The sequence below is a fragment of the Wyeomyia smithii genome, chromosome 3 (genome assembly GCF_029784165.1).
Source record: "Wyeomyia smithii strain HCP4-BCI-WySm-NY-G18 chromosome 3, ASM2978416v1, whole genome shotgun sequence".
Lineage (NCBI taxonomy): Eukaryota > Metazoa > Arthropoda > Insecta > Diptera > Culicidae > Wyeomyia > Wyeomyia smithii.
In genome coordinates this window covers 111,642,850-111,669,438 of record NC_073696.1, presented here as the reverse complement: position 1 = coordinate 111,669,438, position 26,589 = coordinate 111,642,850, and the positions used below count along the sequence as shown (strand labels likewise).

The following is a 26,589-nucleotide window of genomic DNA, read 5'->3' as shown; positions in this document are numbered from 1 at the left end:
CTCAAAAATTCGAAACGGCGTCATTATTCCCCCTCGAGGTGAAATTTGTCCAAACTCGAGGAAATTGGTTTTTGCATCAAAATACATAAAAAAGTAGGAGGTTGTATCCAAGACACGACCGCATAACTGAAGAACTACGCACACTTTTAACAAATGCATTGTTGTAAGAGTTTCATTAACGAGTCATAAAGTCTCCAAACGCTTGCTTTGTGCTGCCTCAACATTGGGGGAATAAAGACACTGAAAACACGAGCTGTAAAGCTGTTTCACATTCAGTAAATTATACGGCCGCTACAGATTTAAATTGCTAGTATCCAGCACTGATTGCTTGCTTGAATTGTCAAAAAATGATTAACTACTTGTTCTTGAGAAAGGCACTTTGCTGCTCAAAATTGGATTTGCTGTTGGCAACCTTTATGCTGCATCAGTAGTGGGGCAATAACGGCAGTCTGACGACACACGCTGAGAAGTGAGACGAACCGCGCTGCTCCTGCGACATGGTGACCAACCACAGGGCGAGTGATATGTTTGATTTAAAGGTAGCCACAGGCGCAACCCGCGGCAATCCGCTGTTACTGCTGAGTGCTGATATCTACTGCTACTGCTGTCAACGTTGTGGACTGTCTAGCTAGCTCACCTTCCGACTAATGAATGTATCTGGGTTTCACTCTCTTTTACACTCACTCATAGCCGAAGGTTGCTACGAAATAGGCCACGTCTTTTTGTTCAGTTTTACCATTTTATAATGTTCTTTAGACGAATTATTCCACAATTCGCATTTGATTTTTGTATCCAGCGAATAAACACCGATTGTGCTCTCATACACGCAACGGTTTTAACCCGTATCGTGTTGCGGTTTGTAACATCAAGCGATTTCGTTTGCTCGCTTTTGCGTGTTGCATCATGTTGCAACTGAGCAGCTGGAAGACGACGAAATTCTGTACATGCTGATTGATTGAATCGACTTCAATTTATTCCTGTAAAATCGAATTAATCACCTTTGTTAAGGCGTTCTAACAGAACAGGACAGTTTATTGTTCAAAAACGTTTATGTTGATCGCAGCTTTTGTGCTGCCCCAATAGTGGGGGGCACAAGGTAAATAAATAAAGTAAATTTTTTGATCGCTTAGTATGCTTGTGTATGCTTTTTTAGGATCCAGCACAGTATGCTTGTGTTATTGCCAAAAAAATTATTACCCTCAATTACAGTCCCTCCACAGTTATGGGTCAGCTACAATTATGGGCTACTTTCACGTAAATACGTCTATTCTCACGGAACTAAACAATTTTCATTAGCAGTGGTATTTTTTGTTATCCACTTGTAAGTTCATTCATACGATTAAAATAATTTAAAGTTGAAAATGTCACTCAAAACTATAGTTCTGCTCGGTGCAATAAGTGAAGTGACCCATAATTGTAGTAATGTTACTTCTTGCGGTACATTATTGTGGGTCTGTTCATATTTTGGCTATTTTTATTACTTTTACATGATTATGCGACAAGACTGAATAAAATAACTAATTATCAAGCTTTTATAACTATAAAACTTGCATTATGTATTTTGATAATTTTATAGTTGTTTTGAATGCCAAAAGTGACCCATAATTGTGTCTTCGGCTATGTAAGTGATATTTTTCTTCCCAACCGATTTACACGCATCAACTGCAGTGAAACTAATTGTTGATCGAAAGTACACATCAGAACACAGAGATAGATAGTAAAACATTCGTAGTTGATTATTTTTCCGATTTTATATCCATTTTTGAACATTCAGACAACACGTTGACTGACCCATAATTGTAGAGGGACTGTACTTGTTAATTTGCCTTGAGAAAAATATTTTGCTTTTCAAAATCTGTAGAAGCTGTTTTCGCATTCAGTAAATAAGACAGCCGCGACAGATCGTGTTTTCTTGAATTCAGCACAGAATGTGTTGTTACCAAGATAAAGCAAAACTTTATTGCGGGAAGAAGACCGAAGCCCATAACTGGCATATGGAGACGTTTGGTGGTACCTTGCTGCTGCTTAGATACGTGATGTGATTTGTTTACTGGCGCAACCCGCTGCTGCTACTTCCGCAATTCGCTACGATGCGGCTACTAGTTATACTATTCTGTCGACCTTTTTAGGGAAAGGCAGCAAGCGTCCAATCAGAGGACGTTATTTTCGTTTCAACATGGCTTGACAATTTTCAATAGTACAATAGTTCGCATAATCAATCAACACTTTTCTACATTTGAGTGGATGCGTGTATAATTTTTCAATCATTTACTGCAAGAATCAAGGAAATTTGTTGAAAACAAACTGATTTATAAGCATTTAAAAAGGGACATTTTTCGTCCCCTTTTCGTTAATAGTTTTCCTATTTACATCCCTATGTGGTAGGTTAAAGAAAAACGTAGTTCTACGTCAAAATCATACATAGAAGCCAACTCAGAAGAAAAAGTAGATTTATGTTGCACTGGGTTATCTCTCTGGAGAGAAATTTCAAATTCCACCACGGTGGACACTCAGATACACACGATTCGCTGCTCTCTCCAAGCAAGTGCGTCGCTTTGCCCAGCAATGTGAGAGCAATTGTTTTCGCAGTGAAAGATATTCTTATACGCTAGTTATACGCTATTGATTTTCTTAGGAGAAAGGACAAGTCTGACTAGCACTATGTATAAACCTTTCTTATGTCGCTTTAAGACAATTTTCGTAGAAAAAACTATATTATGTTGAGATAAGACTACACTACATGACGCTTCATAATCAAAATCCAATTTATTGTAATTTTTAAAATTGACTTGATGCGATTTCTTGTTAGTTTTCACCGAGCAGTGTAATTAACTCAAACTATTTATTTTGTGCAGATCATTAGAATCATGTTCCTTTTTTCGTAACTTTAAACACTTATTCGCACGAAGAGCCCTGCAACGTGTATTGATATCAAAAGTAATCCACAATAGAGGTTTTCCGTCAACAAAATTTACCCAGAGCGGGGGCCTAGTGTGGTTGGTAACGTCTCCGTCAACCACGCTCGACGCCTGGGTTCGAATCCCACCGCCGACATAGGTGTCGATGGTTGTGAGGTGGCGTGATCCACTCACAACCAACCCAACTGGTCTAGATTCAATCCTAGCCGACACCGGGAGATTTTCTGAGGCGAAAAATCTCTGGGATCACGCCTTCCATCGCATGAGGAAGTAAAGCCGTTGGCGCCGGTCCGTTAATAAACGGGTCGTGAGTTAGGGTCCTGGGTGTGGAGTCGCCTCCCTGGGCGTCGGTGATTGGCCACAACAGTGGCGGAACTAGACCGACGGAAAATAAACGAGAATAAAAAAAAAAAAAAAAACAAAATTTACCCCACCGCGTCAAGCACGAATTTTGTGCGTTCAGCCCTTATCTTCTAAATTTTCACCTCTACAGATGGACAGTTCGTTCAATGAGGTAAATGTAGGTAGCTGAGAAGAGTGCTAAGGCAGCGAGCATGACATTATAGTGTTTGTGAAAATAATAACAAATAGAAATATACGTGGTCCCACGCTCGGAAAACGAACTATGTTGTTCTATTCAATTTCGTTTGTTGAGCTTGATGTTGGTAAGGTTCTATTGTCTTATGATGACGAACTTTTCCGCATCTTCATACTTCTCATTGACTTCCGTTGTTATCTCTTTACTTCACTTAAATTTTTGGCGAATATTATTTTGTAGTGCAGTGTCAATTGTAATTTTAAGTTGTGAAATAGGCAATGTATGTAATTTTTTCGAGGATGCGAAAAATGACCGAGGGCTGAGGGTGTGATTTAGACTTAGAAAAAATTTTCCTCGTCCACACGGGACTCAAACCTGCAATCTCAGATGCCTCCAGCATGGTGTTTTGGCCAATTAAACTAATGGGGAGGTAGTTCCCCTTTAAGAGTAATATCGATTACCTTTCACTATTGTGCCTTGTTTCAAGCATGTTTGAAGCACCCTCAGTTTTTGGTCATTTTTCACATTCTCGATAAAATTACATACATTGCCTACTTTACAACCTAAAAGTAATAAGACAAAAAAATAGTAATTAGTTTATGAAGTAACTTTTTATGTCCAAAAGTAATAAAATGTAAAAAATTCAACATTCTCGAAATTTTCGATTTCCTTAAATAAAAAATTTCCTTAAATAAAAAAAAGAAAATTCTAATTTTAGTACTACCAATCTTTGGGTACAAAGTACTTTAAGAGAAAATGAAAATATAGGGGATAGGTTTTGACGGAAAACCTCTATTTAATGATTAATAAATAAATCAACTATCTGCGGTGTGTCGCGCCATACTTAAAAACCATTGTGATTTAAAAACCAAGATTCCTCGCCAAAACCCGGTGTTTTCGTTGATACGGGCCTCTTTGTGCACGTGCTACACTGATATTTTGTTTTTAACACAACATTATTGCAGGATTGGCTCGATCAGCACTTACCAAATTCCAACGGTGGCCCCTGGGATTGCATGTGCATGGCGTCGAAGGTCTGAATTACCTTAATTTTAAGTCCTATTACTGATAAACGATTAGGTGGTTAAAGAGCAATATAAAAATACATTCATTAACCACCTTAGGGGCTAGTTCTTCGGAATACTTCAAAACAATGAACAATAAATGCGTAAAAACCAGCATTATCTCCTTCGGTTGCGCTTCATCACATGTTACATTGTTATAAGCATAACTGAATCACATAACTACACAAACCACGTTCGATAGTCATGGTTCTCGATGGATGTTTAAACTGTTTTCCAATCAGTTTCAAAAAATCAATATGCTTTTCAAACGGGTACCAACAATATAACTATAAACCCGTAAAAGATTCTTTCGTTGATTTGAATTTGTTTTAATAGTAAAAAACAATAAAACATTCGAAACACACTTTTCACTAACACTTTCACACACCTAACATTGAACAAAAAATAGATGGACATTCTGGTAAAAAAATAACAAGCTTTTCAAATGAGTATCACCGTTATTTCTTTATGAAAACCAGTATTTTTAGTTTACAGCCAGTCATTTTTCGTTTTATTTATCTTCGAATTTCTTGAAAAACACAAAAAATGTTTTGTACACCTTTCCCAACTGTGATTTATTTCCATAAGTCAGCCCCACTTTAAAATTTTCTGTTGTACAACTCAACTTTAGCTCGATGCTCTTGGATCTGAGCCAGGAGACCGACTAATAGAATCGGTAGTTTTTATTTCCAACCTACCATATCATATCCTCGTTTGGATTTCTAATTTACCTGACGGTGTACCTACTTGCAATTCAGTTCCCGCTTGAACGTCTGGAGAAGGTGAACTCAGTATATTTGGAGTAATTTGAAAGCGATCAATTCTGGCTTTATCTCCGCCCAGCACAAGGACATAAATTTTTCATGAAATGAAATCGACGTTATTCTAGCAGCCTCCGTATATTTGGAATGATGCCCGTCACCCAAGGGGCCAGACCATCGCGAGATTCACTAATCCAGTTGAATTAATGTTCTGCAAATCCAATTAGACCCAGAGTCGATTTGTTCTGTTGATTGGATAACACGTGTTGAACTATTCCATCGAGAGCCATAGCTTGACAAAGCTTTCATCAGCATACGTGACCTCTCACACTTATCAGAGATTGCAGCACTGCGGAATGCATCAGGGTGGTACAGGACCTGTTTTATTAACGCATTTTAAACAAAACTATTTGTGCACTATATTGCTTGAATGGACGCAAAACTTCAAGTGTGTTATTTCAACAATCTTCGAAACGTTCTAATTCAAATGTTACTCAAATAACTGAATATTCGATCACACCCTATAACTGTGCCACTCTGATGCATTCATCACAAACACACTTCCATAGGTTATATGCAAGTTAGGACATGTGTTGCACTCACTTTCTAGTATCCGTTTCGTTGTATCGAAAATTCAATCAATATTGAAAGTTTAAATCGTAATCATAATCAGTCTTACTACCCTCCTTTCACCCCACCGCTTTCGCTTTAATTCGAAATCAACACACCAGGATTGGTGGGATGAGAAACTCCCGGAGCAGGGTATTTTCAGCTGTCTGAGTGTGATACCGAAAGTCCTGCTAGCCGGCGCCATAACGCTGATGGATGAGGCATACTACAAATTGGCCGTCTGGTTGAACGATAAAGGTAAAAAAGGGGATTCTCAAGTGGCCGGTTGACTGCGAAGTAAAGCACTGGATGTCGGGTTAATGTTTGTGCCGCTTTTTTTGCAGAAAATTATCGACTGCAGTCTAAGTACGAAAACCATCTCATTGGTAAGGTGGCATTGTTCCAGTTTGTCAACAGTTTCCTGTCACTTTTTTACATTGCCTTTTATCTCCGTGATCAGGATAAGTTGAAGGAGGTAATTGATTTCACTTATGGTGCTAGCAGTTAATCGTTGCTGGTATCTGCAGGAGGTGCGATGTTGTAGTTATTTTTTTATTTCATTAACTTTTGTATTTTAATAGAATTAGCAAAAATCAAACCTTCTTTGACACTTTATTCAACATAACATCGATGTGCATTGTATCTTTTTAGCAATTGGCAGGCTTGCTCATATCACGGCAAATAATAGGAAACCTGCGGGAATCGGCGTGGCCCTATTTGGTGGAACAATGGAAATTAGCCAAGCTGAGCTTTAAAATGTGGGGTGCACTTAGCCCCACGCAAGAGGCTCCACCGCCGACAGACGCAAGCAAACTAGTGGGTGACAGCAAAAGTTCATCAGATTGCACGACGTCGACACCAAAACGGTCGATCGGTCAGGCGGAAATCGAAAGCTCCCTGTATAAATATGATGGCACCTTCTCCGACCATTTGGAGATGCTAGTTCAAATGGGATACGTCGTTTTGTTTTCCGCTGCCTTCCCTTTGGCCGGCTTATGTGCCTTGGCTAATAATTTGCTGGAAATTCGGTCCGATGCTTTTAAGTTAGCACACGTGCATCAGAGACCCTTCGGACAACGCGTGGCTAACATTGGCACATGGCAGAATGCTTTAGGTATGCTGGGACTTGCAGCTGTGATAGTTAATTGTGCTCTAATAGGTTTATCCGGTCAAGTTTCGCGACTTTGGCCAGGGCTAACCTCCACACAGACCGTCATATTGATAGTCGCATTGGAGCATGTGATGCTGGCCCTACGATCGGCCTTGACCTGGCTTCTACCGGAGCTTCCATCCTGGCTTGCAGCAGAAATAGCACGCGCGGAACACTGTCGCCGAGAAATGCAGTGCAAAGGACCATCGCCCCGACAGACTCCACCGTCTCCACCGTCGTCAACTTCGCTATCTCATCATGATCCCGATTTCAACAGCAGTCAAGATATATACGACAGGACCGAGCAATTAGTTGGCAGGTACTTGTAGCGAAAATTAGTGTGCAATGTATATATTTTTCAGCACAGATACCATAACTATTTAAATGCTTTTTTACGAATAAAGATTTCACATCTCCTCTAGTCACGATAATCACGCTAATGATTTGGAGCGGATCACTATGAGTGACGTGGCGGCAAAATTGGATAACTTAAGCAGTCAGCAGCAACAGCACCTGCATCAACAGCAGCAACAACAACAACAGCAAGCACATGTTCAACAGCAAGCACCAACACCCATACAGCTACATCACAACATTCTTCAACATAAAAAAGAGTCACGCAGTAGTAATGACAATATCGATATGTTAACCACCGAAACCCGAGAGGTTACCCCGGAGTCGCCCATTTCACAGGTATTTGATAAGGTCGTTCCGGTTGATGACTTTCGAAATTAACCATGGTGTCTGTTTCGTACTACCCTTTTTTTTATCTGTCACGCTTTTCTTCCGGGGCAATGCAAATTAAATTTCAATGGGGAGATTATCAATAGACAATAGTTTGCATTGGTCTACGAGAATTTCGAGAAAGCGAATAGTAAGGAAGATCCAATTGTTGATTGATCAATGCCAGTGTGAAAGTTTCTCAGGATTTGATTTTTGAAATTATTGTGTACTATTTTTGTGATTACATTCAATTTTTTATGCAATACACCCATATTTGTAATTTTAATAGCTCAAATGTTTTTTTTTTTTTTGGGAAAAAATGCATAAAACAAAAAAAAGGCATTAAAAATTTTTATATTTTATACACATATTAACACGTACCTAACTCATATTTGTTTCAGATTTGATCAAGATTTGATTTGATACCGTAGACATCGCAGATTGGAACTGTTTTTGTCAGTTTGGAATCAGTCCAATATAGTTTGATGTTTCTGATGATAAGCTTAAAAAAGAAAAAAAGAAAAAAACAATTCGAAGAAATATTTTCTAAGCTGATCGATATTTAAATGCTTAAATTAAATTTTAAATTGGTTTTAAATTTTTTTAAATTGGTTTCCCGGTGTAAATCCTTTTCGGATCGAAGATGATTTCTGATTTCTTTATAAATAATGATTTTATCGCGTTTCTTAGAAAAGCATTTTCCTGGCAATCACGGATTCATAATTCATGGTTTGCCCGGTTGTTTAAGTATTGGTATGAGCCAAATAAAGACCCCATGGTTATGAATAAAATTTCAATCTTTTACATTATGAAATAAATGTGAGAATTCTCTAAAATTTTTAAGACAAGTCAGGATGAAATTATTTTTTTATCCATGGACTATTCTATTGAAAATATACTGTCATTCGATATTCACATTACAAATTATTGTTGTTGAACTAAAAAATATCGATTACTGCCAATTTGGAAACGAAAGTAGCGATTTCCAAGTTAAAATCTATCTATTTTGGCTATCGAGACGAAATTTACTAATTTTGTTATTATTGATTTCACAGTGAAATGCGAAAACGAATAAATGAAAAAATCATGTTTTGTAAGGTGTCAATATTGTGCGTTACGGGTGAAATCCTTTAGTTTCTTGAGAGTCCCTAATAAGAATGAGAGGCTGGAACTAACTCGCAGCGGTTTTACAATGTTTGATAGTTTATTATGAAAATGTTATTGATGATTTATTATGTAAATTGAATGTCTAACGTTTTCCGCTAATTTTATGATCGTTTTAGCAAAGAACGGATTAGAAGTCGAAAGAATTCCTCGTCGATTTGATGAATGAATAAATTCAAATTTTAGTATTTTCAAAGCTATCGAGTTATCGCTCTTATAAGCAGAGCCTGACAGAGTCATTTTCAATTGACAATGATCAGATTATAGTGACACTGTGACCCGTCTTATTCAATTGTAAAACATTTGTTTCATTTTCGAGCACTTTGTGAGTCAAATGAAAACTACTCGAATGCTCTTGCTTTGCTTTTGACAGTTGAAGGGCTTGAAAAGGAAAAAATAACAGGAGGGTTGTGTGCGAAGCCACGACCGCAAGTTGAGGTAGAATACTTTTACAAGAAAGATAACCTGGCTGCTTGCGTGTCAGTCATTTTTTAGCAAATAAACGTTGACTAATCAGATCAATCGAATTTTGCGCTTCAACAAGGATTGACCATTTTCAATAATATAGTAAGTTGCTTGTCATGGTTGGGGCTTGACAATTTTTGAATTTTGAGATGGAATTTTTTCGGATGTCGTTCTCATGACTGAAGGGAAAGATAATTCAGTACGTTCTGAGACACGGAAATAAAGTAAAATTTATAACTTTTACAAATTTAAAAATGTAAATTAACTCAAGAGAAAACATTAACGGTTTAATCATCAGGTTTTTATTTCATCCTGAAAAAAACAATTTGTTGTTCAATTTAGTATCGTATAAGATTCCGATTACATCTTTGCGTTATCACTGAAAGTGCGAACGAAGTATTCGTTGTGATAAAGTAAACAGTGAAATGCTGATATAACACCCAAAACTAGACGGCTCACGTGTTGTCAAAATGAGTCAACTTTGCATTGATTGCATTTACTAGTGCCCACTATCGCACAGGGACTGCATTTCACTAAAGTGCCTCACTGCATCAGCCGCTATCGATGCTGAGATCCGCTGCAACTAGTGCGCTACCCATAGCCATGCCACAGTTGTGGCCGCTATACGCTGCCATTGGTATCCACTGTCCTTGCATCAGCTGGCCCAGCTGCTATCGTTGCTGGAATCCGGTGCAACTAATGCGTTATCCATTGCTACGCCACAGCTGTGGCCGCTTTCCGCCATCGCTGATATCCACTGCACTGCACTGTGGGGAATCGCTGGCCATCGACCCAAAATTGAAAATGCGAATTTCGTTTCAATTATATTTTTCCTATAGTTGTACACTGTTGAAGTGTCAGAATCCAAATTTTTAGAGCATTATGATAAAATTTGAATTTTCTATGATTTTTCAAAGTGTACTGAGTCAGCGTTTTTTAGCGTTTTTCTTGAAAAAAAATGCAATGTTGCGAAATTTGCTAGAGAGTCAAGGGTAACTTGAATCTTGATGACGTCTAAGGGAAAGTTGTCTGTAAAATAGTGGAGAATAAATCCTCATCATTGGATAATGTATAATCTCATTGTAATACTCAAAAATATTAGGCGGAATCAAAAGAATACGTATTTTTTGCATAAAACAGCGTTTAAAGTTTATACGGCAGGGTTTGGCACTATTGGTACTAGTTTTAAAAGATAGCTTGGAAAAAATGCTTCCAAATGCGTCTAGTCCGATCCTGCGCAGAGTTGCGCAGAGTACCCTTCTTTCGGAGAGAAACAACGAGTGTTCGGCACATGACAGATTTTAAAAATGTAAATTTAAGTTGTACACTGCAAACAGTCAACAGAATAACAATTAACTTGTATTCGTCTGATAATAACAATGTTTTCAAACATGTCTCAGTTTGATTAATCACACTGTTTTCATATTTACAAGTTTAACTCATCAATATTCCGATATTCAACGCAGAATCAAAAACTAATCATTGTTTATGTTTTGGATCACCAGCACTGAGTACCAAAATCATGTTTTAAGTTTGTATCATACCAGTCACATGAAAAAACAATCGTGTAAACACAAATTATGATAATAGATCGCCTGCTAATTTCTGCAGAGGAATTAGGGAATTATTATTTTGACGTTAGTAACTGCATTTTGAAAACTCTCTTCAAAGATATTAAAACTGTATTAAAAATGAACACAAAAATGAAGATGAAGGTAGAAGTGAATGAAAAGAAGAATGCGATAAAGAGACGCATTGTAATATAGTCACTTTGAAAAAAACAAGTCATAAGTAATTTTCTTCACAAAGCATATTTTTTAATTGATTTTTTTATTTTCTCAATAACTGAATATTTTTATGTTTTTTATGTCATCTGAAAGTTTTTCAAGCATCATGCATTTCGTTTTCTAAAATATTGAAACCGACGTAAAGTTTTCCTCATATAATATATATAAAAAACATGAAAATTCCCCTGGCGTCAAAAATACGCATTTTCATGCAAAAATAATATCAAATTCGGACTCAGCATCCCAAAATTATTAAAAACCATGCATTTTATATGATTTTAAGACATTTTTTTGCTTGGCCTGCATTTGTATGGAGTCGCCCCACTGTGCACTGCTAGTGCTGCTGCTAAGGGAGGACGACTGCTGTTGTCGCTGTCTAGAACTATTATGAGCGGCTTCGGCTGAAATAGGCTCTTTTATTGGTCAAATAGCATGTTTAAAATTGCAAGGTATACGATTTTGTCGACCGTGCTTGGGAAGCAATCATATAACGACCAATCAGAGGTCGAATTTTTCCTTTTGACAAGGCTTGACTATTTTCAACAGTACAATAGTGTGAATAATAAAATTCTTTTGGGAAGAATCTTAGAAGATTTTCCAATCTATTGCTACAAGAACGAAGGAAATCCATCGAATACTAACCGATTTATTAGCATTTGAAATTGGACATATTTTTCACTTTTTTTGGTTTTAGATTTTCATTTCACATCTCTATGTAGCCGAACTTCCTGAGAGAAGTATTCTACTTCAAAAAATCAATTTTCATGCAAAAGCGGCGATTACTAGCGTCACGATCACCTGAAGATTATCAATTGAAAAAGATCGCTGACGGAGACAGTGAGCTTCCACACAGTACTTCGCGCGCTTAGAGGGAAGAGGGTGCCAGTGTTCAACAGCAAACAAACTCCGAAATATTGATCGGAGCTTGCGTGACGTATTTATTGACTGACATGACTGCGCAAAATGTTCAGTTTCACTGTAATGTTTCGAAAATGTAGAGCCCTGCTCATAAGTCTCCAAGGATCGCACGAAATGAAAATCAGATGAAGCAGTGCATGATGAAGATGGAAAGTGGAAAAAAATTTTCTATTCCAGCGTTACGTTTTCATGACTTGCAACACTAGGCCTGGCGTTGTCGTGGAGCAAAACCACTTTATCGCGCCGATCCGCAAATTGCGGACGTTACTTGTGTAATGCGCTGCTAAAACGCATCACCTGATTTCTGTTCGTAACAAGAAGGTTCAAATGCTTACGAATGATATACCTGAGTTGCGGTAGCCAACAAATCTCAACAACTTTTATTACACATCCCTAATAGCGTTGAAAAGTCACTATTTGTGATTGGCCACAGAAAATAATTAACTGACAATATATTTTAAATTACATAAGTTACAAACAAACTTTCATTCGAAAACTTCAAGGGCGTTTAAGTCCTTTGTGAGAAGCGTTGTTGTCTCTATTTCATAGAGGACTACTGGTCTCATCAGGGTGTTGTACAGGGTCAACTTCGAGCGTCACCGCTCTCGACTCGATTGAAATGTATTCCGAAGTGAAAAGAAGAGACAATTTCCACTCTAGATGCATCTCTTGATTTCTTTGCTGGTGTTATTGTCAGTGGTCACCAGCGACCTCAAATACACGAACTCGTCGATTACCTCAAGCTCATCGTCGTCCAAAGCGACTTGAGTTGAAAGGCCGATGCTGTTCTCTTTGGTGTCACTCGCTCGCATGTATTAAGCTTTCGACGCATTTACCCGCAGTCCAATTCGTCTGGTTGCAGCTTCCAGTCGGGCGTAGACTTTCTTCGGCATCGCAAAGTTGCGAGTACCAAAGTAGCACAACACTTGAACCATGATGGTTCATCCGGAAATCGGTAGTCGTGTATGAACTGTCATATCGATTCTCGATCGACTGTATCATAGGCCGCCGTAAATTCAATGAAGATGTGATGTGTAGGCACGTTGTGTTCGCGACATTTCTGTAAGATCTGTCAGATTGAAAAGATCTGGTCCGTTTTGGCGCGGGTCTAAAGTCCGCTTGGTACTGGCCCACGAACCTACTGGTTAAAGGCCGAAAACAGAACAGGACCTGCGAGAGTATTTTGTAGGCGGCATTGATAAGCGAGATGCTGGGGTAATTGCGGCACTTCAGCTTGTCGCCCTTTTAGTAGATGGAAGAGAACTTCCTCCATCTACTCGACTGCAAGTTTTTACTCATCCAAAATCCTAGAAAAGACAGAAAAGTGTAGCGCGCTATCCAGCGTTTCTTTATTATACTTACTTCGGCAGTCAGTCTTTTCCGCCCCCGGCAAAAGCGTTTTCAGCTTCTTAATCTCAAAATGTGAGTATACAGGGTGAGGTATAAGTTCGAATGCACTTTAATAATGTATTGAAAAAATGAAAATACAAGATATTGCTGTGCTAACTTTATGTTCGCTCTGCTAGTTCAGTAGGTACGACTATACATAAGAGTCCAGGGGTTTCAGGTCCGGGGAGCTGGGAGCTTCCCAGTGGGAGGCCACAAAGTCTTATCGAGAAAATCTGTAAAGCTGAGAGCTTTCCACGCCTGGATGCGGCCCCAAACCTACGGCCCCTTTCTCATCAGAAAACACCAACTCCTAACCTGCGTGCCGCAAACAACTTTTCAACGACATCGCGGTACTCTTTCATCGTGCGCGGTAAACGAACAACAAGTGTCAGCAAGTCGACAACACACTCGTTGGTTAGCCTATGTATAAGGCTGAAGCTGACACCAATAAATGCACATGGTGCTGTAGGTGCGCACGATGAAAGGTTGTATTCGAACTTATTGAATATCCTGTATGTGATTATAGATAGTTACATTACATAAGTTTACTTCGTTAGACAACAAAAAATGACTAGTTAAAAAATTTCTCCTCTTGTTAAACGCCATGTTTAAATATTCCTTGATATGCCCAAGACAACCTTAATGCCGCAACACTTACAATTGACAAGAATAAAGGAAAGCTTATTCCGCTTATTCGCTTGACAAATGACGGAGAAAATTTACCCAGCATGTTTTCGCCCACCTGAGCGTAAAACCAACATTTTTTATAGGTGTCCATTGTTTCATTTCGAATAAATTTTCAATGCTATACTTCGAAGACAATAACTTTTTTTTATTATTTCACTTTTGAATGCAAGATATATAAACAGTTTTGGGTATGTCTTAATAAAAAATATGTCTTATAATAAATGCTCTAATCTGGCACATATTCTACTATGTCATTGGATTTTCCTTACAATGCGCTTCCCAATGATTATATTTTGAATAGACCATTCTGTTTGCATTTGATTTTGTTTATAGCCATATATATAAAATAATATAAATAATTTTCAATTTTCATCTAAGGCATTACTCGAGCGATTTATGTGATTTGTGTTTGCTTCCATAAATTAACCATTCAGAAAATTTACTTATATTTTTTACTTATAGAGCAATTTATTTTTATATACGAAAAATGACTGTTTTTTCCATAGACCAGCACAGTATTCTTACGACCTCTCCAAGACTCTCCTCTTAGTGGTCAATCGGCACAAACTGTTGCATTAGAATCTACACAGCCAAACTCAGGGTATGACATACTTTCTTTTCATTTGTTAACTGTTGTGTGTTTACGGTAGAGCTTCGATCTGTGTGCAGAATTTGTTTTATTTTATTACAAAATCACTCACTAAGAAACAGTAGAAAAAATACGGAACAAGCAAAAACTGTTTCAAAAGTGTATAGAATTATATTTTTGCCTATCAGAATAAGTGAATGGATCGATAGCGCTCAAAAAAAAACAAATTTTCTGTCATTTTTTATGTGCAATATCTTTGTTTTAACAATCAAAATACAAGAAAACTATCTGCAAAATGTATACTAGTGGTGGACACTGATAACGAAGAACTTTGGGCCACTCATCGCTGATCCACTAACTAAAACATTAGCCCCTCTCATCGATAAACATGGATAACGCTTACTTATCATTGCGGAGATTGTTGCAAGGTTGCTTTGATAACATAAAAAAAGTTGCTTATAGTTGTTTATAGTTCACAAGATGCTTCAAATTTGAAATAAAACTACACATAAAAAATTAGCTACCAATAAACTTCAAATGAATGGATTGATTGTTTTTGCTCACCGTGGTTCCATTATGTCAACAATATATGTTGGATTAGTAAAAAATGGCGTCTTTTTATAGGCCTAGGTACATCATACAACGTTTTTTCTTAAATCAGAAAAAGTAAAGTAACCCTGCTTTTTCTGAGGTGATCCACTCCACTAAAAATGTTAGTTAAGTTCGGATATCGAGATTATAACAATTTACAGCGCGTTACATCTTAAAAACGTGTCGACCATTGTTTGCCTTTTTAATTGTAGAGTGCCAGAATTTCAACAGCTGCTAGGTAAATGCAAGAGATAGCATTAGGAGATTTGCTAAGTGTACAGAAATAACAAACAATACCATGACATTTGACTTGAGAATGCAACAAACATTCCGGAAGCCACACTCACAGTTAAGCAGTTTTTATGATTTAAAGCTAAATTTTAGGCAACACTAATAGTTTCGCTACAGACTAACAGACATAACACTGTCAACAAATATTCAATAAAATCATCGTTCAGCTTATATCAGCACTTTACCACCTGCTGCCGTGTTCGCGCTGTTTCCTGTGTTTCGACATCAACGCTAGTGTACGTTCATGTGTCAAATTGTATGTATGTAAATGTATGAGATTGCATGACAGCGCCCCTGACGGTGTTGTCGCGCGGAGACTGTTATGCGATTGAAAATTTGAAATGATCGTTTTTTTTGTGGCGATGGAGTTAGGTTCCAGTCTTACATCTGTTAATCTGTGGTTTCGCTAATTAGTTAAAAAATCATCGCTAATTAGTTAAAAAATTAATCGCTAATCCGTTGAGAAATTAGCGATTTTACTAAATCGTGTCCACCACTGCGTATACCGTATTTTGCTTTCTTTTTCTCAATGTTTAATTTGATTTTATATAAGCTGATCAATAATAACAAACCTTCTTTCAAAGCTTGCCTTCAGCCATACTCAATTGAACTTGATTATCTGCATATTCTTCGCTCACACACTAACGTTTGATGGTTTTCCTCTAGGTCACTATTTTTCTCTAAACAGTTTTTTTCCGTTTACCTACTGCTTATTTGAGGGGAAGCAATAAAAGATTGAGGATAGCAAATTCGAATCATCATTACTAGAATTTCTACGTTAAATGAAATTTGCTATTTCAACTAGAAACTTAGTTTACATCTTCTGTGAAAAAACAATTTCCTGCTTGCTGCTTTTCGTAGAGTTATTATGATGATAATTCGTCATATGCAGGTTTCGTCTACTAATTTTTGCTTAACTGCGATCTAGAATGTACAAAAAATGACATATTTAATTAGAAATGTTTTTTTTTGTGACAATATCATCTACAACTTTGTTAAAAACATCATTTTGCGGTGCCACTAGCGGCGGAGTTTCGGCCCTAAACTTGTTGTCATTCTTTGAGACTTTTTATATACTAAACCTATCTTCTGAAGAAACCAATTTTGAGAGAGTAAATAAAAAAAGTTTACGATTTCAAGCTTACGTGGACTAATACTTTTTTCGTGAAATTTGCATTTTTCGCAAGGTGGAAGACTGGGAGTGTAAACTAAGTTTGATTAAGAATAAATTTCATCTGATGAGGTGTATTATACGTTTAGAAAATCAACAAAAATAGTTGCACAAATAAGCACATCTGCGCCACATATAACAACAAACGTCAAGTGTAGAGTGTGGAGAGTAAATAAATATTATAACCGAAAGCGATAGTTTGATACACGAAATGATTACGATTATAATCGAATTCAAACTCGAATTGAATTTGTACAAACATGAGCTAGCAAATAATCAAATACCTTAAACACTGCTGTATTTAATTTTTGAAATATTAGAAACAAGGCTAGCAAAAGTCAATGAAGTTCTAAAAATATACTGTTTCGTATAACATGATTGTTAGGATCAATTGTAAATAGCATTAACAATTATCAGTGAACTTCAGTCAGTGGTTCATTCTGAAAGCCAGGTATTTCGAAAATCAATTTCATGTGTCAAGTTATCGATATAACTAGCAATCCTAGTTTCGTAGACTAGTTAGTAAACTTCAATGTTGTTCATAATATTAACTGTAGATTAAGGGAAGAAAATATCAAAATATTGGTATTAATAACGGAATTTGAATACACAATTTGGCTATATTTCTTTCCCTTATTCTACCCTTTATGCGAAAATAATCCATCCAAAAACGAATCGATGCACTTTCACAATTTAAACATGGATTATTTATCGCGTAAAGCATTTGATCTACGATTTCTCGCTATGGTATTTTTTGCTACACTATCTTAATAATTACATTTATAGTGCATGCCCAAAGAAGCCAGAAATAAAACTCGCTGAAATTCCGCCATTCCGTGGACAGTCGATGAAGCACAGTTATAGTATTTACGATAAACGAAGCATCAACCTTGGGTATGGTTTTTGACAAAAAATTTTCTTCTAACAAAATCTAGCTGTTAGTAACTTTCGGTAGAGCTGGGTAGTGCAACATTAGTACTTTTTGTTACCTCCTTCAGTCATGCATCCCTTTTTCTAAATTGTAATTGACCTCTCATTTTGTTTTACTATCGACCTACAAAATAACATTTTTGAAACAATCGGATTTAACGGCAGTCCCTATTTAAAGCGAATGAGCGTTACTGTCAACCTGGGAATACTACATTTGTACTAATGAATACGCAAACTATTTTCAGTGAATCCCTCAGTCCACGAGTATCTTCGCCACCGATCCAGATTCCGGAAATTCCGCCCTTCCGTAAGCAAGCGCACTCTACCATCCATTCACCGGTGACTCAGAGTCCACAGAACATTTCCTCCGCTAACCCGTCGCCACCCAGAATAGCAGAGATTCCTCCGTTCCGGCCTCGTAACAAATCCAAGGACTGGATGCCCAACATCGAGGTGAGCCGGTTAAAGGTCAGTTTCGAGTTCTCTTGGCTCGTTTTGCTAATCGTGTGAATGCACTTTTTTCCCTTTTTCTCTTTTTTCCGTTTGATACTTGTATATCAATCGAATTCACCTGCCGTTGGCTGGCGACCCTACATTTTAATTAAACAATGTTGAACAATGACACATATTCGATATATAAAGCACACCGAGCACCATCTTACGATTGGGCCTAGCGGCGGGGCGGAGTGGGCCAAACGTTTGAAGGCAGCAGATCCTTCGATTATACACAGAAGCACCGATTGTATTGTAGCAAAGGTAACACAACTGAGTATCAAACATTCCTACCAGCTGGCTTAGCCTTTTATTGCTTCGTGCAGCTCTCATTGGTGGTACGACGTGAATTTAGCTTGCAGTCGAAAGTTTTCGGAATTGTTCGATTTACGAGCGGCCATGCTCGACACACATTGGTGCACAAAAGGCTATGCTCGTCTGTTCGCTTTGAGTTGTGTTTTTTTTATAAATGTGATTTCTTTGCTGAGCTATATTTAAGAAATCGATTTGTAAATCCTTGTAATAATCAAAATAATATGTGCCCTATTTTCCTCCTTACATAAGTCAAAACAGGAAACATACTGTAAATGGTGTTTGGGCACCGAAATTGGGTTAATAAGTTTCGAAATTGAACAAAGATTGTTTCATTAACAGGACGTGAATGAGGTCGTATATGTTATACGCGACAAGCTTTTACAAGCAAATTATTTCAAATAAACAATAATGCTAATTTATCGATCATAGCATCAAAAATTCACCTCCCATCATTCACGCTTCTTTAAAAATTTTGCGTTTAAACATTTGTCGGGAAAACACACTCGACCTCACCCACTCCATGTTAATCGCCAATTTGGTCGTTTTCCGAACGAAACTTTCATTTTTGATGTTTTAGGTTGGTATCGTTGATTGCAATTGTTCGAAGTAGGTAGTGCTATAATCATTTGACATCATCATCATCTTTACTCAGTAAAACTAAATAAAAGTGTGCATCGGGGGGATAAATTTAAGGAGGCATTCTATGGGAAATAAGTAAAAAAAAAAAAACATTTTTTCAGCATGTCATTTCCGATTTCGATGAAACTTATCACAGTTGTTCCTTTTTGATAGAAAGTTCTTTTTATGATACAAGTTCTTTATGTAGACTCGCGGCTGCTGTTTCAAAAGGGCCTATCCAGAAATGTGACTAATGAGTAAAATATTTATTTCTGCGCCAAACGTCTAATAATGATTAAAAATTTTTCTAGTGTCTAAACGGTTAGTTTGATCGGTCTAGTGTCTTCGGAAAAGTTGTAGATAATAATTTTATCCTTCCAGAAAAAAAGAACGGTCGATTAGCATTAATTTTCGAAGTAGCATGGACTGCCTCAGGCGCAAGACTAATAGAGAAACTTGTCTCTTCTCAATCTCTCAGCTCCCGGTTCTCTAAATCTAGATATACTTGATATAAACACGTATTGTTTAAATTGGTTATCTTGTGTGTTCGTCTTATTTTTACAATCTTCTGATAGCAGGGCTCGCCGTTGAGTTACGCATGTTCAATTTCAACAGGGCCAGCATAAAAATGATCGATTGTGCCACGAAAAAAGTTTGTTGAATTGATATCATTCTCTGAGTGATTAATTTTTTACGTTGTAATGTGTAGCTAAAAAAACACTCAAAAAAAGTTCAGAGGGAAAATGTCAAAATACTCAAACGTTCATAACTTTTTTGTTTTTCATTTTACCATCACCAAATTTTGACAGATAGTAGTACATATTGTCATCTTCAATGTGTGAAAAAATAGATTTCAAAATTATAGATTTTTTTAGATATTTCTAGAAATTTGTGTACATATTTTTTCTAGAACCGTAATTTTATTACTTACAACTTAGCTGAAGACACCGTTTTTATCATACAAGCCGTTTTTCTGATATAGAAGTTGTTATGCATCAGTCACAACTTTGGATAGGCCCTTTTGAAAGAGCTGGGAAAAGTTTCAGCAAAATCGGAAACGATCGATCAGCATTGCCTCTAAGGTCATGCATGCTATGCAAATGGCTGCCCACTAGAGTGTCCCAAAAAAAACGATGTCGATGTGATGAAAAAGTCAAGATGCTCACCCTCAAATTGAAAGATAATGTTATTTATAGTATTTTTGTAGAACATTTCGAATTTCTAAAAAATTGTTTTCAGGTTGCCCAAAAAAATTAAAAAAATACTTTTTAGCTTACCTTTTGCTCTTTTTCAAATCTGTTCGATTCCTACATTTTTCCATATATTTGTTTTATTCTTGTGGGGTTGTTTTTGAATTTTTCGCATGGTTCAGTTCAGCATTGCATTGATTGTTATTCGACTCCCAGAGCCCATTAAAAAACACAGAAAAATTAATTTTTCCCATAATTTTTGGATAAAACCCTTCAAAACACAAGTAAAAAAAATTTGATCAAGAACTGAATTTGCCATTGGAAAGCGGGATTCATGACGAAAACTTGCATGAAAAAAGATCCTTGATATTGGGGAGCTGAGATATTGGCATTTTTATATGTTATGGAAAACTATGCATTTTATCAAATATGTTTAATAACTGTTTTATTTTGGGAGATAAAAAATAACAATTTTCAGAAAACAAATGCATTTTTGGATGGCTGATAAGAAGTTAGAACGAAAATTGTGATTTTTAGTGCTTTCTAATAAAAAACTTAATGTTGCTCGTGATAGTAAGAGATAGAAACATGATGTTTTCAGTAAAGTTTCTTGTTTTAAGATAACCCAAAACTTTGTCGAAGACACCTTGCGTCTATCTTATTCTGATTGAAAAGTAAATTTTTCATCACACTGGTGGATTGATCACCTATCTTTCTACATTAAAAGATGCATTTTTGAATACCCCGAAACTTTTTTGAACATACTTTATGGCTATAATCAATATTTCAATCGCTTTTCAATTATTCGCACAAAAACGGCAAAATAAAACACTGTGCAAAAAAGATATTGAGCATTAGTGGCATTTTTGACAAAATGCATAGTTTCCCATCATATGTAAAAACGCCAATCTCTCAGCCCCCCGATAAGATATGAAGGATCTTTTTTCGTATAAATTTTCGTCTTGAATCTCGCTTTGCAGTAAAAGTTTCAGTTTTTGATAAAAAAAATTATATGTGTTTTGAAGGGTTTTATCTAAAAATTCTGAGAAAATTCACTTTTTTGTGATGTTCAATGGGCTCTGTGAGTCAAATAATTGAATGCGATGCTGAATTAAACCATGCAAAATATTTAAAAACAACCCCACAAAAATAAAACAATATATGGAAAAATGAAGGAATCGAACAGATTTGAAAAAAAAATGCCAAAGAGCGGTTTTGTAGCTTGAAAAAGAAAGTTTTTCATAAATCACGTTTGGGTAACCTGAAAACAATTTTTTAGAAAGTCGAAATGTTCTACAAAAAAGCTATGAATAACATTATCTTTCAATTTAGGGCTGAGCACCTTGACTTTTTAAACATCGATTTTTTTTGGGACAGCCACTGCCAACTAAAATAAAAGAATTTCTTATATTCATGCGAAGTAATTTGTTATATAAAGCTTAGGACAAGATCATCGCGATACACTTATAACTGCGAAGATTGTCTTCAACTCTGACACTGCCTTGACTTTTCAAACTTTTATTACCGATCTTTTGGCTAAGAAGGTCCCTTTTTTTAATCTAACCCTCATTTTGAGAGAAAACAATACTAATATGCTGTATCTCGAAAATGCGTTGCACTTTTAACATTACCATTGTTTATCTCAGTGATTTTCTGATTTCTCCTCAAAACCGATACCTAAATAAGGTTCCCAAAAAGTGACAATTTCTAGCCTTAAAGAAATTATCAATAGACAGAAAAAAGCCAAAAACTTCTCGGAACGCTCTGATACTAAATTTATTTATATTGACCATTAATAGTTTGGGCATAGTTCTACATTTAAATCTAGTTACTCATGCAAAAAGGATCGAAGTAGCATATTTAAACAAATTGGAAATTTGCTTGTTGGATAATAATTTGGCATAAGCTCTTACATAACTGGTTGGTTATTGCTTTTATTCGCACGGAACCAAGTGTAGGACTAACATTTGCACATGAAAATCATTAGCTGTACATAAAACTAATAGTGATTCACCAAAAATTATGCACAATGAAATAAAATAATTTTTCACAAAAATGATAATAAATACTAAATTTTAATTTACAAAAGAAGGGTTGATTTATATTCTTCTTTTTTTTTTTAAAGAAACATAAAGTTATACCTCTGATAAAAAGTCCAGGATAGAAAAATAAAATTACTTTTCAACCTTAATGGTTTTCCATTTTCAAATCGTTTATTTGGTGTCCGATGAGTTTACTCAATCCAGTTACTAAATATTCACTGATTTGCACTAACTTTTTGCCTTTCTCCTAGAAAGGTATAGCAATCACTGGAAAAACCGAAGGTATAAAAGTGGTCCCAATGGCCGAATGTCATATACCACTCGACTTCTTTCGACGAACTGAGCATTTTCTGTATGTATGTATGTATGTGTGTATGTGTGTGTGTATGTGCAACTTTTTTTTCTCACTTACTTTTCTCAGAGATGGCTGGACCGATTTTCATGAAATTAATCGCAAACGGAAGGTCCAGTTGCGCCATAGGTTGCTATTGAGTTTCATTGCAATCGGATTTTTAGTTTAGAGGTTATGTATCAAAATGTAAAAATAACGAAACATCAATATCTCAGAAACCACACAACCGATTTCAAGAAAACTGGTTTCAAATGATTGGGCTGTCTCCAGAACCCTTAACTTTTGAATTTCGTTATGATTGAACATATGGTTCAAAAGTTATGTAAAGAAAAGTTTTTCTGAGGTTGTTTAAACTCACTCATTTTTCTCAGTAATGGCTAAACCGATTTTCACAAAATTAGTGTCAAATGAAAGGTCTAGTTGCCCCATAGGTTGCTATTGAATTTCATTGCAATCGGATTGTAACTGTGTCCGTTGTTCATAAAAATGTGAAATCACATAATGAAAGTAAACATATTGACTTTCTCCTAACGATCACTGGCTAATTAAAAGGTAGAAAAATAATTGAAATGGCCGAATGTCATATACTACTCAACTCAGTTCGACGAATCGAGCATTTTCTGCATATATGCATGTATAGGTGTATATGTTTGTGTGTGGGTGTGTACGTGTGTATGTGCACCTTTCTTTCGCACTCACTTTTCTCAGAGATGGTCTGACCGATTCTTTCTACCTTGGTGTCAAATGAAGGGTCTATTTGCCGCTTAGGTTGCTATTGAATTTCATTGTAATCAAATATTTTAGTTTTGGCGCTGCGTCAGAATGTGAAAAACGCTCTTATATCTCAGAAGCTATGAACATAGTTGAATTCAAATAAATGGGCTTTCAAACCCTTAAAAAATGAATTCATAATGTTTAAACATGTGGTTTGAAAGTTATAGAAAGAGACGAAACCCGCGGACTGTTTAAAACTATAGCTACAATCAAAATATGTGGCCTCAACATCATTTAAATTTAATATTGTACTATTTCAATGTTTGCGGCCTTGCTCGGGATTTTTTTGCCTTTCTCCTAGAAGGTATGGCAATCACTGCAAAAACTAAAGGTATAAAAGTGCTTAAAAGGGCCGAATGTCGTATACCACTCGACTCAGTTCGACGAGCTGTGTGTGTGTAACGCTCACCCAATCTCACTCGATTTTCTCAAAGATGGCTGAATCGATTTCAATGAAATCAATTGCAATTGAAAGGTCTAGTTGCCTTATAAGACCCTATTGAGTTTTATTGTAATCTGATTTCTAGTTTAGAGGTTATGTATCAAAATGTAAAAATCACGAAACATCAATATCTCAGAAACTACACAACCGATTTGAACAAAATTGGTTTCAAATGAACGGGCTACCTAAAAACCCTCAACTTTTGAATTTTATGAAGATTAAACATATGATTCAGAAGTCACAGAAAGAAAAGTATTCTGGAGACTGTTTAATCTCACTCATGTTTCTCAGAGATGGCTGGACCGATTTTCATAAAATCAGTGTCATATGGAAAGTCTTGTTGCCCCATAAGACTCTAATGTTTTTTTTTTTTTTGCGAACGGATTATTACTTTTCCTGTTATGTTTAAAAATGTGAAATCCAGCTATGAAAAGAAACATATTCTGATGACTACTTGGGCTCACTCACTTTTCTTAGAGATGGTTGACCCGATTTCCACAGAATTAGTATCAAATGAAAGGTCTAGCTGCCTCATAACACCCTATTGAATTTTGCTGTAATCGGAATGTAACTTCGTCTGTAATGTATCGAAATGTGAAAATCACGAAACTTCATTATCTTAGAAACTACACAACAGATTTGAACAATATTGATATCGAATGAACGGGATAGTTAAGGGTTAACTGATGAATTATGATTGAACACGTGGTTTCAAAGTTTGGCTCCCCCATACGTTCCCATTTCATTTGATTGTAATCAAACTTAAGCAACCGTTATGTTTTAATTTGTAAAACAACGAAAGTCTATCATCTCAAGTATTACACGACTTATTTGAACATAACTAGTGTCACATAAACGAGTCATCTCTCAACCTTACAAATAACAAACTTCATAAAAATTTGATATACTGTTCAAAAGTCTTGTAAGGAAAAGAAATTCAAAGACTATTCATCACTATAGCTGCTTTGAACAATATATATGGCTTCAACATGATTTGAATGTGGTATCGTACTATTTGAACGTTACCGGTATCGCTCGTGATTAAATTGTTCGAAATTAAGAGTCATTTCTTATATTTCGCTATTTTTGAAGCACTAACATTACGTCAAATTTCATATTTTATACTTTAATTACAACATCAATATTTTAGAACCCAAAGAGTGAATACACCTTTTTGGATTTAAGCATTCATGTAAATCTATTTTTACAAATAATAAGTTTGAATGAGAAAGGCTGAGTCTGACCGCTAGGTGGATTAATTTAGGTTTTTATATTGTTTTCCTAATTTTCAGCTCGATTGGCATGTGGAAATAATGCTGCTATTGATTCTTTTTCGAAATTATTTAGCATAAATGATTAAAAGCCTTTAGCAAATAAAGTGTTTTATGTGAATTTCGCAATTAACGCAGTTTATTTTATGCGCTCCGTATCCTTCCCGTAAAAAAGATTTTAGTGTAGTAGTGTCAATTTGAAAAGATCAGAATAATTAACTTCGTGAATGCATCTATTTTTACTTAAAAGTTGAGTTTCTAACATTGTTCTTTCAATTTAAACATTTTTAAGACAAATGAAATACCAAAGATGCAATATGAATTCAATAATAATTTAAAATCACAAAGCTCTTGGCGACCAACTTACTAAATGCATTCGTTTTTGAAGTATTTCAATATGAAGTTTGTAAAATTTCAGTTTTTATGGAAATACGCTTTTTTGTGAGTTATTTGTAGTTCTCTAGAAACAAAAATAGATCTATTGAAAGATGTGATCGATATAACACAACTCGTTCTTTGACATCAAAGATATTGGACCAATAAAGTTTGATCATTTTTATATTTGACCTTTAAAGGGAAAATACAGAAAAAATATTCGTCTGAGTTTCGGATAAAATCATACACTTTTCGTTTTATACTGTGCATCATCTTCTGCACAGTGGAACTGTCAACTCGATCCTCCATTTTCTTCCACCATCTATGTAAATCGTTTTTTTTTTATCGTTTTGCCACTGCTCTTGATTATCGCCCAATATTTTTCAATTGGATGAAAATCTGGGTAATTTGGTAGGTTGATAACTCCCCGGCTGTAGTGGCAGCAGAACAAAACTTCATCGTACCGTCATGTGATTGATGAATTTTTAAGGACTTTAAACCGCTTGGCGACATCAACCTTGCGCGCATTCCGCGTCGAACACTCGACAGAAACGGACGTGCAAAGTGGTCGTTCTATTACAATCCGGTCCGTGTGTACGAATAGCCAAACAAAAGAGTGTATTATTCGCGCTAAAGGCCAACTAGATTGTGAGTTGTGTCGCTACGTTCTGTACCCGGCTCGCAACTTTGGCTGTATTGGTGCAAAATACCAGCTGCAGTTTTGATCTGTGCACAGTGAATAGATCTTTCTAATTCAAGGCCATCAGTTGACAGTCGAGTCGTGTCGCTGTGCTGAGTGATCTCACACCCGGCTCACTGCTGGTGGCTGTATTGGTGCTGCTGTACTGGTGCTGCTGGCTGCTTTGGGTGCAGCTTCGAACGATCGGACAACCACTGCTGGAAGGAAGAAGTAAATAGGTACGTGTTCTTGTCGGCGCTAGTGCGCTAGTGCGCTACATTTAGCGCGATGGAT

General features: G+C 36.4%; 1 protein-coding gene across 6 annotated transcripts in view; it reads left to right on the top strand.

Moving 5' to 3' along the window:
* LOC129732798 (anoctamin-8) overlaps window positions 1-26,589 on the top strand; it is a 77,843-nt gene that overhangs the window by 40,989 nt on the left and 10,265 nt on the right. For 2 of the 6 annotated variants that reach the window (XM_055694061.1, XM_055694056.1), the window contains 9 exons: window positions 4,422-4,490; window positions 6,013-6,148; window positions 6,235-6,365; window positions 6,542-7,359; window positions 7,445-7,733; window positions 14,680-14,774; window positions 17,602-17,709; window positions 17,991-18,198; window positions 18,388-18,501. In XM_055694061.1, the coding sequence (XP_055550036.1) occupies window positions 4,422-4,490; window positions 6,013-6,148; window positions 6,235-6,365; window positions 6,542-7,359; window positions 7,445-7,733; window positions 14,680-14,774; window positions 17,602-17,709; window positions 17,991-18,198; window positions 18,388-18,501 (1,968 nt within the window). Of the gene's footprint in view, window positions 1-4,421; window positions 4,491-6,012; window positions 6,149-6,234; window positions 6,366-6,541; window positions 7,360-7,444; window positions 7,734-14,679; window positions 14,775-17,601; window positions 17,710-17,990; window positions 18,214-18,387; window positions 18,502-26,589 lie in introns of all 6 variants that reach the window. The other 4 variants (XM_055694057.1, XM_055694058.1, XM_055694060.1 and 1 more) reach the window with 4 other exon arrangements.